The 13,872-nt window shown below is 37.2% G+C and overlaps 1 protein-coding gene across 5 annotated transcripts in view; it reads left to right on the forward strand.

Annotated features, from left to right (window-relative positions):
- chka (choline kinase alpha) overlaps positions 1-13,137 on the forward strand; it is a 47,940-nt gene extending 34,803 nt beyond the window's left edge. For 3 of the 5 annotated variants that reach the window (XM_057836245.1, XM_057836246.1, XM_057836249.1), the window contains 7 exons: positions 1,156-1,260; positions 1,844-1,902; positions 1,989-2,076; positions 4,504-4,612; positions 4,704-4,810; positions 4,887-4,968; positions 9,748-10,898. In XM_057836245.1, the coding sequence (XP_057692228.1) occupies positions 1,156-1,260; positions 1,844-1,902; positions 1,989-2,076; positions 4,504-4,612; positions 4,704-4,810; positions 4,887-4,968; positions 9,748-9,921 (724 nt within the window). In that variant the 3' untranslated portion in view covers positions 9,922-10,898. The other 2 variants (XM_057836247.1, XM_057836248.1) reach the window with 1 other exon arrangement.
- Positions 13,138-13,872: the final 735 nt, after the last annotated feature.

A 13,872-nucleotide genomic window follows, 5' to 3' on the forward strand; every position in this document is an offset into this window, starting at 1 on the left:
TTGAGTATGAGCTGCGCCAAACAACATGCCTCCTTTGTCAAAGGGAGAAACGCTGGTGTTCACGACCTCAAGTGACACATCTCGCCCTCTTTGCAGAGCACATTCTTGTACTTTTCATGAAATTATCACAACCTGGTCTAAACCACTCCTTTGCATCACCGACTCTCGCTGGTCTAAATTTTAACAGCAAATGAAATATGGCCTGTGAAATTACAAAATTAACGTAAGCGTCTACGCTGTTGATCTGATTTTGTGTTGTACTAACGTGACCACTATACCATACTGTACTTGTATTTGTCTTTCATATTTTGATTAACGAAGCTAACGTTCTTATTTATAACCTGCCCTATTTCTAGTATTTCTCGGACATGATGTAATCCTGGTACTTGACAATTTGGCTGGTCAAAAAGTACAATAACCTCAGATTTTTCCATACTGACGGTTATCTGTTTATATAATGAGTCAGCACAGACTCCACTAAAATTTTCACTTCAAAGTCACCCAAACCTTTCACAGATAACAACTAAACTCTGATAACTTCATCAAACTTCATATCATTGTGGACTTCCGCTTGAGCTGACCCAAAGTTTGTCTAGTAGCTGTTTACAAGGATTACAACACACAATTACGGTCACTGTGTAGTGACAAAGTCCACTGTTCTGTTCTACTTTTTTTCATGGAAGGTTCCAAAATATACCTTCCATGAAGTTCATCTCAATAGTGTAGTATCCATCTAGATTTCATTCTAAATGTGCAAATAATATTTTAACATAACTATAGATGAAGAGGTCATTATTTTGTGCCATTCAGTTATTGTATCTATTGATTCACCATGCATTAAATTGTGTTTAAGACCAAATTAATCTGAACACTTTATTTAGATAAGGTTATAACATCATGGAAACACTGAAAAGTGAGAAGTGATCCTTGATTCTCAGGAAGGTCTTGTCATTGTGTAATCTGTATTTAACCATTAACTATGTACATTTGTTATCAAAAGCTCTAAATATGTTCGCCTCCGTGGATGACGTTGACTTAATTTATGGCAATATATGCCAGTAATGACTGATTGCTGGTGTCTTTCAAATAATGCTGACAACATGGATGGCATTTGGATTGAATAACATCTTTGTGTATGCCTGTGTTCCTCATCAGGTACTTAAGCCAAGTCATGAGGCTCAACTTCACTCGAGAGTCTCACCTGTGGCGTTTTAACCGCTTGCTCAACTACAACCTTCTGCAAGAAATGGATTGGCTCAAGTATGTTGTTCTTAGCCTGGTGTTACATAATCAGAAATGTAGACGTGCGAAGGTATTTTCCATTTGGCAGACAGAAAAAACACTGTTTGCAAATACGCTAGGTGATACGGGAATTGTATGGAGACTGATCCAAAATTGCACCAGATGACAAAAAAACATAAGTATCTATCTAATATATAAGATGCTTTTATTTACTATCAGTTACCCAGATGAACATTTACAACACTGATTGTTTACTGCTGGTCAGATTGAAAATTACGACGTACGTATTATTATTATCAGAAGTGTGTAGTAACACGTTACTTTTACTCTGTTACATTTATATATACTTGAGTGGATTTGTGAAGAAGAAACACTACTCTTACCACTAAATTAGGCTATACTAGTTACTACATTTTGGCTCTTTAAATATAAGATTTTACTTTGTTTGCCAGAAATGCCCCCATTGGCATTGGCCAGTTTCACCAATGAGACATCGCGAGAATAATCATATTCTGACAGTAATCAAGTATATAAAATGTGGCTGATAAATAATAAAATGGGTTTTCGAAGTGCACTGCTGACTTCCCTTTGTTATGCGCAGGTCTCTGCTGGAGTCCACCCATTCACCAGTGGTGTTTTGCCACAATGATTGTCAAGAAGGTAAAAACATGCAGATATATAATGTGTTGCCCAAACTCAAGAATGAAAATTTAAACTGAATATATTAAATGTGTTTGTTGCTTTAGGAAACATCTTGCTTCTAAAAGACCGCCATCAGTCGGACAAACAGAAGTTGATGCTCATTGACTTTGAGTACAGTAGCTACAACTATAGGTATGTTTGTACACTTCTATATTTGTATATTTGCTATATAAAGTAGTAAAGATTTGAATAAATTCCGCAAAAACTTTCCGTGCTCCCATCAAGATATGCATTAAAAAAAAAAAAAAAAAATTATTAACCCTAGAGAATCAGGAGTCTCCTAGATTTCTAAAAGGGCTGTTTGCATCTGCTCACTTAACAAGATAGTCTACATGTCTCTCTCCTTATACTGTTTGAAAACCTTAGCATAAAAATCCTAAAATCCATGAGGGTGATAATACTTTTCATAGATTGTCACACTGTCGATCAACCAGTCACTGCCCAGCATTAATTTAAGTTCATGCCCTTAAAAGTAGACATTCCTGTGCATTTAAAAAATGGCGTGGGTACATACAAACACATACATAACCTAGATACTCAGCAGAAATGTACACTGATGTGGCAAGAGAGAGGAAAAAGAACATCACCTGGCACATGGCCTGGATGAAATCAATACATCCTCCCAGCAGTCATAATTCATGGCCACCTTCCCGCTTGTGATGTTGAAATGCTTTGCAGTTGTTATGTAACAGAATTGGCAAGTAGTGTAGAGGCACATAGAGACAGCTTCCAGACATGATGCAAGGACAGTGTACGATGCCAGCTGTGCCGTGGTTTTTTTTTTTTTTTTCCTTTAAATGACAATGGGACGACTGTCTTGTCCTTTAGAACATTTGGGTATGTGTTAACAAATTTCAAGGCTAAACCGATTAACTTCCCTCGAAGCAAAGAGCAGACAAAGCTTTCGCTTTCTCCCACAGTCTTTTTGTCCCATCCCCCAGCTCCTCCAAAAGCATTGCCCCTTTAAGGCACCCCATATATCTTGGTCATGTGATGTACTGTACACAAATGGCGTACTGCACATTGTGTACAGAAAACGTAAGCTCATGCTTATAAATTATGGGCCAAACGCGCCCCCAAATGGACCATGTATACAATATGATGCATGTTTGTGTACTGAGACATGTGATTATTGTACTGTGACATGGCCTACTTTTTATCTGGAGGGCATGAGACCACAACTGCGTTGTCATGGCTCTCAGACCTAATTTGCTAATGAACAGATTGTCACCATGGGCATGGTGCAATATGGCTTTTAAATCTGTCCATGCAGAAACTGAATTGTTTTATTTGCATAGGGATAGTGTAAACCAGGTCCAGGCTACTTCTTTGAATTCTAATCACAAGACTTAAAAAGCTTTGTACTGGACTAATTTGGTAGGTATTGTGAGTAATGTAATGAGCAGATACACTACATATTCCTTGGTGGAAACATGCAAAACATGCAGAGCTAGGTAGTAACGTGTTACATTTACAGAATTAGTTGAGTAACTTTTTGAGAAGAATGTACTTCTAAGAGTAATTTTACCAAGCTATACTTTTTACTTTTACTTGAGTACTTTTACTTGGCTACTCTACCCACCGCTGCATATATGTCCATATTTTATATAAGAAACATCAACGGAAAAGTGGCAATCTCGACTCAACTAATAATTTAGCTTTTCTTCAGTTCCTAATTGAACCCTTACTAGAATGGGGCACCAATACATCAACTATGTTTATATGGATGTTACCAGCTATAAGCCACAGGATTTCATTCAGTGCAGGAGGTGAACCTTGATGAAAAACATCATCTCAAGTGGAGGAATGCACATGAAAACACACACAGTTGGATGCAGGACTCTTATTTGGTTTGAGTAACATGAATCTCTTCAGAATCAACACACTTTATTGATCCTTTGCTACATTAGATCACTTCTGGAGAAACCAAAATGGAAACTAAAATAATACATTGCCTGTTTTACTGACTGTGTTTGTGAAATTTAAAAAGAGGCGTTTGTTCGACAGATAATCCTAAGGCGCATATACGGATGTTAATGGAAAATAGACGTAATCAGTGAGTCTCAGAAACCTAGAAAATTCATGGAAGTCGTTCAAGTACAACCATCATAACCAACAATGCAAACACCAGTAGTTATGTTGGTCTAAAATAATTATCGAAAAAATATGACATTTTATTCCTGAAGTTTTAAGAGGACAAAGTAAACTTTACAAGATTAACATTGGAAAAACTTAATTACTAAAGTAGAAATTATATGAGAAAAATAACACAATTATAAGTTCCAAAAGCCCAAAGTTAGAAGTAAACTGGAAATATTACAAGAAAAGGAGAAAAAAAATTATCAAGACTCAAGTCATATTATCAGAAATGTAAACATTGCTGCAAATGTAACAGAAAATACTTTTTCAAGGGGAATTAAAACCACGAAAGGCCAAATCATTACGAGAAATCAACATTATGGGAATTATTTAAGAAAAGAAAAAAAAAACGTTCCATTACGGCACTTGATCCACACTAGGAGAATTACTGACGTAAAGCTAAAAATTAATCTGTTGCAGGGGATTTGATATCGGCAACCATTTCTGTGAATGGATGTATGATTACAACTGTGATGAGTTCCCTTTCTTCAAAGTGAATGCTAAGGCTTATCCATCCAAGGCTCAGCAGGTGTGTGTGCAATGTTTAGAACTTGATATTTCTTTATGACTACTATGGTTTTCATATCCAATACTGACGCAAGCTATCTTGTTATGTGCAGCTTCACTTCATTGAAAATTACTTGCGTGCTTCTGATCAAGGATTTGACAAGCTTAGTCAAGAGGACCAGACAAAAATGAAGGAAGAGCTTTACATAGAGGTCAACAGGTAAGTGAACAGAAAACATTTGAGACCAAAAGGCCGGGGACATTTACATTTTTTTGTGCTTTGTTTTGGACCATAGGTTCTCTCTTGCATCCCACTTCTTTTGGGGATTGTGGTCAATTATCCAGGCACGTCTCTCCACCATTAAATTTGGTTATTTGGTAAGTATCTGTGTCTACTTATACCCACTTCAATCTCAGAAAATATATCAACAATACGCATTGGATATTATGGGTGTAGCCAGTGTTGTTTTCGTCAACAATGACGATAACTAAAATATTTCATCAGCGATTTTTTTTTTTTTTTCATGACGATGACACAACTATAACGAGCTAAAAACGTGTTTTGGGGGACTAAAACATAACGAGCCGAATGCCAGTTTTCGTCAGACTAGATGAGAACGAAACGCAAATTTTATGTGTGGTTAGCCTGCATCGTAGCAGTGTCTGTTTGTGTCACTTAAGTGACGTGCTGCGACTCCCTCCATCCCTGACTCACCAGTGTGTACCGTATTTTTCGGACAAGAAGTCCTTTTTTTTTTTTTTTTTTTTTTTTTTTTTTTTTCTCTCCATAGTTTGGCTGGGGGTGCGACTTATACTCTGGAGCGACTTTTGTGTGCAATTATTAACATATTCTATTATTTCACATGTTATTTGGGTGTTTTGGAGTGACACTGATGGCTTGGTAAACTTGTTAGCATGTTCTTTATGCTATAGTTATCTGAATAACTCTGAATAGCTATGTTACATTAACATACCAGCCACATTCGCATTTCGTTGTTCATGCATCATGCAACATTATCATACTGTACTCTTATTTAGCATGTTGTTCTCTATTGTATTTTCATTTTACATTGCCTTTCAAGATGACATATCTGTTCTATGTGTTGGATTTTATCAAGTAAATTTCCCCCCAAAATGTCTTATACTCCGGTGCGACTTAGTCTGAAAAATAAGGTAGTCTCGTTTCAATGCAGGCTTGCAGATACAGTAACTTTTGTTTTCTTCTCTTGGCTAGAGAGAATATACAAGTTTGCTTTTTGCTGAGTAATCATCCACATCGCACACTAAATGTAACTTGCCGTTAGCATCAGGCTAATGCTAACGTCAAGTGTCCTCTTAAACTCTCGGACAACTTTTTTACTTAGTTTGTGGCGTCCAAGTGGGTATAAATAGTGTAAAATAATGTACTGTTTTCCTGCTGAGTGTCACTGTGTATTATCACCAATTTGGCATTGTCCTTGTAGTTGCTACAATATGTGCTCGTCTGTCAATGTTCATTTGAAATAGTCGGAAACTTTATTTTTTGAGTATTTTTTTTTAATTTTACAGACGAAAACATTTTTATTAATTGTTAGCAAAAACTAGACGAGCACATTTTGAGATGTATAAAATAAGACAATGACTAATAAATATTATCGTCCAAAAGACTAAGATAAAAATTAAAAGGGCTGCCAAAACACTGGGTGTAACAGCACACTTAAATGTAATTTTCGGTTCGGTTTTCGAAGTGTTCGGTTAATTTTCGCTACATGAGAGGCAGACAGGAAAAAAATACTTAAAATGAGACTCATTTTCTTTCGTGACAATGCTCGTATCTCGAGGGTCCACTGTGCAAGGAGAACCAGTAAGAGATTATTATTATTTTTAGTGTTGGCATTTAGCAGCTCCGTATCCAACCAGGTTGAAATGGGAATTGGTAGAGATGTAAATCATTTCAGAATTATGTCCCACATATTAAATTTCATTTTAATATATATGTATGTTAATATTCATTAATCTATCAAATATATGTACAGTATGGCCGCATTGGGTTAAAAATACTACTAACACATACTAGTAGGAGGTCCAGCTTTTCATCAGTTTCACAACCTTCGGGAATTTATGCTGACTGAACCCTTGTTTTGGTGTGTTGCTACACTATGCCATAATGCATTTGTCATATTTGCTTCAATGTGCCAAATTTATTTAAAATAAAACATGCACAAAGCAAACTAATTAACAAAGTAAAAATGCTGCGGACGTCCCTTTACTGACATTATCAGGCCTGCGAGTCAGTTCCCACCTCACAAATGGGCACCTGAGGATGTGCAAAGATCAGTCACCAGAAAAACCTTAAATAACTAGTTTTTTAGAAGGAGTAATTTTGGTACTGACATCATTTTTTTTTTTTTTTTTTAACATACAGCACAGGCCAAATGTATAAGTTTCAATCTTAAACCCCATTAATGGTACTTTTTTGAAAGCCCTGTTAAACATGGATGAATACAACATATAAACGCTACAACCTGCAGAGCGGTGCAGTCAATATTTTAGTTAGAAACTGGTCGGCGGCATAGGTCAGGTCAGACTGCCATGACAACAACATGTCAAAATACTTGAGTGTTTGCAGTTCTCTGAATTGCACTCTACTTTGTCTGGAACACTGAAACAGAGCAGACCTCTCTGCCCAAGGTCTTACATTCACCAGCTGTTAAAACAATGAGTGAACAGCTGCAGTCTGTGGTCAAAATAGTTGAAAATACAAAAATAAAGCAAAGGTGTATTTATTATAAATCACCTTCAGTATTTGCACATATTACTGATGTTTCCATATCAAAATGGATTCTTAATAATTGAAAATGAAGTTTCATTTAGAAGGAGCAGCATTTCTTCCATTTCTTTGTAAAGTTATCAGAAAATTTTACCTGATATTATTATTATTATTATTATTATTAATATTAGAAATAAGATGTTAACAGGAGGGTCAACCTTGCAGCCCAGGGACCAATTGAGGCGGGTCGAATGATAAATTGTGATAAATAATTTTTGGGCCAATTTGATGCTGTTTTTTCCATTCTTGTTCTTGTTTTTTAAATCACTCATAGCATTTATTAGCCATTGCATAAGGTCTTCAGGTCTTCTACTTCGATTCCGGTAAATTATTTTTTTTTTTTTACATTTGAATTAAATTAAATTAGATGGTGCCAGAAAGATTTTCTTTAAATATATGAACTGTAGAGAGAGAACTAATGGTAAAGAGAGCCTGACCCGACTTCCTCTGGTTATTTTATTTTTTATTTTTTTTACTTTCACTGGGAGGAGGCCGACCCAGGACTCGCTGGAGAGACTACGGCTGGGTTCATACCACAGGTCTTAATGCACAAATTCGATTTTTCTTCATATCTGTTTTTTTTTTTTTGGCCTGCCAGGTCAGACTTTTTCCATTGAGCCCATAAATGTAGTACGCATGTGCTCTAACTCGCAGTTCGACACGCGCTGAGCAAAGTAACCCGCATTCGCAGAAGCATCAAAACAAATGACTACACATGCTGGCTCTACGTCATTCTCGGTGATCATATTTTGGTTTCCGAAAGAGGATGCAAATAAGACATAAATAATCCCGGTTTTGTCTTATATTCAAGTTTATATGGATTGATAAAACGCACGCAATGTGCGTGCATGACGCACACACATATGGGCATTTTGCTCCGACTCTTGGCCATGTAAGCAATATAGAAATATTACTCATTTGGCACACAGAAAGAAAACTGAGCACTCTCAGGCTTATCCTACCCCCATTTTATTAATTTTTTTATGACTGTTGTCAAGCCCATCTCCATCGCTGCCGTAGCTCCCTGCCTTACTCGCTCTTTGCTGACGAAATTGCTCCATGAATTCCGATTTGGGAGACTTGACAATTCAGAATACAGCTACATTTGAGAAAAATGTGGCCCAGATCAGGATTTTAACCACGTACGAAAGTGACCTAGATTGGATTTGTAATGTTCCACCTTTATGCGACCTGTCCCATTCAGACCGTCAAGTTAATGCCTCACTTGAGTCGGAAAAACATGAAAAAATCAGATATGTGCATCAAGACCTGCAGTATGAACCTAGCCTCTCTCTCCCGGCTGGTGTTAAAAATTCTCCTAAAAAGTAATAACTCGGTTACCTCATTGTAAAAGAATTTCATCAGTCAGCAAAGTGTTAGAGGTGCGCGAGCAGGATTGGATCCCAAAGCAGACAAGCAAGGTCTTGATGAGTAATAATTTATTGGCGACCACAAGAAAGAATGTGACTGGTGCGAGAGGCAGAGGGCGGTTGTGGATCGTTGGGTAGTCGAGCCGGCGTGAGGCGATGAAGCTCGGGATGGTGGCAGACGTAAAATTCGACAAGCGGTGCACAAAACAGGACCTAGGGCAGGCGCAAATAAGTCGTGAGCCGGTGATCGGAGAAATCATTAAGGGACACAAGATACAACTGACGTAGGAAACGGACAAGTTGATCGGGCGACGAGGTGGCGTCATCCACTGGCTTTTAAAGGGTGATTGTCATTGCCAGCACCTGTGGCTGTTCCACCCATCTGATGTTCAACCTGCAATCAGATTAAAAATACGCACAACTGCCCAAGGTGGGACAGGTCTCAGGATGGAGGAGCAGAGGCCCTAACACAAAGTAACTGACGTTATATTTCATGTATTTTCAAATGCTGTGAGAATACAGCCTTTTTTTTCCTGTCATACTAAACCCACACTGAACCATGACCCCTGTACCGAGGTATGTACTCCTAATATTATTATTATTTTTCAATATGCAGGTGAAACTCAGAATCTCCTCTCTTGTCTTTTGTTGTTGTTGAAAGGTTTAGTGCAAGTCAATATTTTTGGTAATAAAAATTAAAAACGGCAAATGATTATTATACTGTAGCATCTACAAGGACAACGTCAACTTGGCGATGATAATGCACACTCAGCTGGTACAGTACATTGTTTTCAATTTATTGGATCCTTGAACTGTATGTAAAAAATAGTCTCCCAAGAGTTTTAAATGACCCTCGCCATGCTAAATGCTAACGAGATTGCTATGCTAATGCTCCAAGCCACCTAGCCAATCATTATTGCGTTTGCAACGGTGTAACCAGCCCATTCTGTCCTCCCCCCTTCCGCTCTTCTCTTCCAGGCAGCTGTGACAAAATCAGACTACTCGTGTAGTAACGCTCTTCTTCACATCCTCATCCCTAGCCTATTAGCTGCTTTTAATGTTTGGTACATTAGATACAAAAATTGTACCAAAATCCTCTCAGGCTTAAATAAACTACAATTTCAGTACCAAGTTAACAGTTCAAAACAGTAAATAAAATACTCTAGTCCCCATTGTGTATCAGCAGCTTTAAGCTACATTCAATTAATTTAACCGTTAAAGTTGTTAAAATTGCTCCTGTTATTCCATAATTTCCCTTCTGTCTACTTTCGACATGTGAAAGTTTTAAAACTGTTTCATCATTTAAAGATGGATTCAAGTCAAGATTTATCCAATTTAGGAGTATTATAGATAAAAAGTTGATTAGGTTCTCTTGGAAGGTTCGCTACAACAGAGCCTTCCTGAGAAGTCTCCTGCTTAAGATGGCGGCTTTTTACTAACCCCGGCGAGTCGCTCATTTCTCATCTAGTTCTCTATACATGTGCTAATGCCGCCGAGTCTGTCATTTTGCATCTAGTTCTATATACATGTGATATCTACCATAGGATTATGTGGGCGTAGTTTGTAGCAACGTGGGGGAAGTTTGTAGCAACTTGCCGTTGTTTGTAGTGGCTGTTGGCGTTTTTTTATATAGCGGCATAAGTTGTGGAATGTGGATGTTTACTCTTGGTCCGTTCCTCATTGCGTCCCGAAGACCGCGCCGTGTTTTAGTTCCGCTTTGCATATTAAATAATCGGAATATGGATGTTTGTGAATCGTTCTCGAATCTTCAGCGGCCGAATTGCGAATAATCTAAGAATCGGAAATTTCACACACCTCGAGTAGCAACGTTGCAAAGATGGGAAATAAGTTCGATTACTTCCTACTGAAATAAATTACGCCGTTGGAAACACCGTTATTAACAACACTGTTAGAGCTACAGTCTTTTTTTCTTTATATTTTTTTTTTATTCCAAAAAATATCAAGAAATGCCACCTATCCAAATTTGGGGCCAGTTTTTATTTATTTATTTTTTTTTAATGGGGTCACTCTGTTTTCTGATAATGGTTTTAACGTATGCATATATGGCAAAGAGTGTCGGACATTTTATACATGCTTATCGAATCTGTGTTTTCTGACAATTGTGTGGATTGCAGGAGTATGCCATGGACAGATTTGAAGCCTACTTCCAGCAGAAGAAAATCTGGGCCGTCTAGTGAAGGGAGAAGACTCTCTGCAAACTATTTCGGCTGAGGGAGGTCATACTAGCTGATACAGATTCCATGCTTTACTTACACTCTCCCACAAGAGTATTTGCTGGCTGCTCTTAGTGGTGATGCTGCCAAATTCAAGTCCGGGTGCTAGTAAACACCCCACACTGTGCTGCAGCTGAAAGTTTCAACTGCCCACTGACCATTCATCTGGTCAAGGTATCTGCATTGCTCATATTAATATGACTAATCTAGGCTGTGTCTAAAGCAGGTGGAAAATGGATTCCAGTTGAAGCTAGGCTGGACACATTAACATTGCATCAATGTATATGTATTGATCATTCCGTGAGAAAGAGCCGAAATGTCAACTCGCTTTGGTAGATTTCTGCTTACCGAAGCATCCAGCTATGTATATTATATATAGACTTCATGTACCAGTAACCTGGCACTCTTTGTTACTAATGGGCTGTCTAGCTGGTGGCATTATGACTTGACATTATACAGTTGGTGTACATGCAATTATATTTTTCAAGGGCAGTTTACGCTGTTATTTTGGCCAGAGAAAGAGATGGTGTATTTCCATGTATGAGTTGTCGTGGGTGAACACTATACCGTTCAAAGCATCAATGTGAAACCGTCGTACATTACTTATACAGTATTATATTTTGTCAGTTTATGTAATAGCACACTAACTTTGGCATTGATCTGCGCTCAGCTAGGATGAATTTGGATAACTGAAATGGTTAAAAAAATACCTGTCGTGACAGCTCACCTGCAATATTCCGTACATCATGACCTCGATCGTTTTTCCTATTCTCCGCTCTGTCAGGTAATTGAAGTAAATGATATGCAATAAAGAAAAGTTTTGCAGCACATCTATTACAGTTCCATGGAAAATGAATGATAGATTATTATTTTCATTTTCCGCAGCAGGACAGTAGAAAAATTGTTTTGGAAATGGAAAAAAAGCCAAAACATACTGTACAAATTTCAGTGTTAATAATAGCTGGCAAACGAACCAAAACAACAGTTTGCGAAACTTTGAGAAGACATCTAATTTGGTCCTGCTACTCAAAATTATCAAAAAGTTTCCTTAATATTTTACAATTAAGTTGAACTGCTGTGTACTTTATGCAGCTTTGTGCTGAAAGCTGCACAAATACCTCAAAATACTTCAATGTTTTCATACAGTACAACTGTGTAAGAACATGCGGAAATTTCATTACCGTAACTGTCAACTACTAGAACTGCATTTTCTCTTCTGTAATGTAAAGTAACACTTTAAAAATATGATTCAAACCTCGCTTAGTATCGCAAAAACCTGTCAAAGAGGGCAAATCTGCATTAAGTTTATGTACATTATACAACAATATGCACGATTCTTTGTTTTGTGAGCCACTGAGTTTCACTTTAGAACCCCCTAAAATGTGATTCCTTAAAGCATACTGTTGGCATTACCTCAAATTATTTCTGTAAGAGTTTTTGCTCTTAATATATGATTTGTTCTCATCAGAATCTACTGTACATGTCAGCTGATGCTGGAACTATCCAAAAGTGAACGTCCAGTGTAGCACTTTTGATCTTGAAGGAGTAAAGAGCGAAAGAGAAAAAAATACTACGTATGCATAGACTTCATAGTATATTACGAAGTCTATGGTCAGTGTTAAACTGGGATTCATTTGATTTGTAAAACTGTTTCATTTTGCATGCAGTTGTTTTTTTATTTGTTTTGCATTCATCCTTTTTTTTTTTTTAAATGGTATATGTAGTTGATTTTATTTGGTGATGCAGTGGAATTGAGAGAGCACCAGAGTATGTTCCATGATACTAAAAATGAAGATTGAGCCAGTTCTTTTTTGTTGTTGTTGTTGTTACATTCAGTATAACGTCTGGTAATTTTTCTGTAATTTCTCTGCATTACATGATGTATACACTTGGAGAATAATATGTAGAATGGTTTCCCTTTTAATTTTGGGACAAGTAATTAACGTCAGTATGTTATCACAATAATGAATCATTTTGTTGCCTTCTTTTATTTAATCTACAATACATTCGTGTTCGTCACATTCTCTATAAACCTTGCACCATGATAAAGTCACATCAACTATCTTTATTACCTGTATGTTGTTGAATAAAATGCCTGTATGTTGTTGAATTAAATGCAGTGAGACCAGATTTACATCACTTGTTTTGGGCAACTTCCGTTCTGATATTTTGGCCTGGACCAAAGTTCATTATTGGTAGATCTTGGCTTGCAACCCCAAAACTTTAATATCCCTTTTTATCACTTTTTAGGCATTCAGGCTTCAAGTTCTTACATTAACAACAGCGTTTCATGGCATTTTTTGGCATTCAATGTTTTTTTTACTGTATACTATATTGCCAAGAGTAGTTCTTCACAGGACGTGACTCGTTATGAATTTAAAGGTGCTATAAAATGGGGACCATCGTCAAAAAAATGGAAGTGGCTGTACTAATGTATTATCACATGTTGTAAAATAGTTTGGCACTCAAATATGGCTGTTGTTTTACCACTTCATAGTTATTCCACCCAAAACAATACATAAGGGAACGCCCACCATTTTTTCATCATGTCTAGCTTTACAACACTGCACTAGCTTGTACAGAATGACAGAACGGTCACATGGCAATAAGACAATAGAAAGCCTGTAGATGGTATGCTACCAGACTGCAGAAATCTGCAGCTCATCTTATTGTTTAGTGGGTGTGGCCGAGACTAAATGGGAGACTTAATTAGGATTTTTGGATGAATTTGTGTTTAAATATGGTCTTAAAGTCATTTGCTACAGCTCATAGCACATTTAAGTTCATATGTGAGTCAAAGCAAGGGAGCAAATACTTTTTACAATATAGTGAATTTTTGACTACATTTCCTTCCAAATAAGTTGCTTGG

The sequence above is a fragment of the Corythoichthys intestinalis genome, chromosome 5 (genome assembly GCF_030265065.1).
Source record: "Corythoichthys intestinalis isolate RoL2023-P3 chromosome 5, ASM3026506v1, whole genome shotgun sequence".
Taxonomy (NCBI): domain Eukaryota; kingdom Metazoa; phylum Chordata; class Actinopteri; order Syngnathiformes; family Syngnathidae; genus Corythoichthys; species Corythoichthys intestinalis.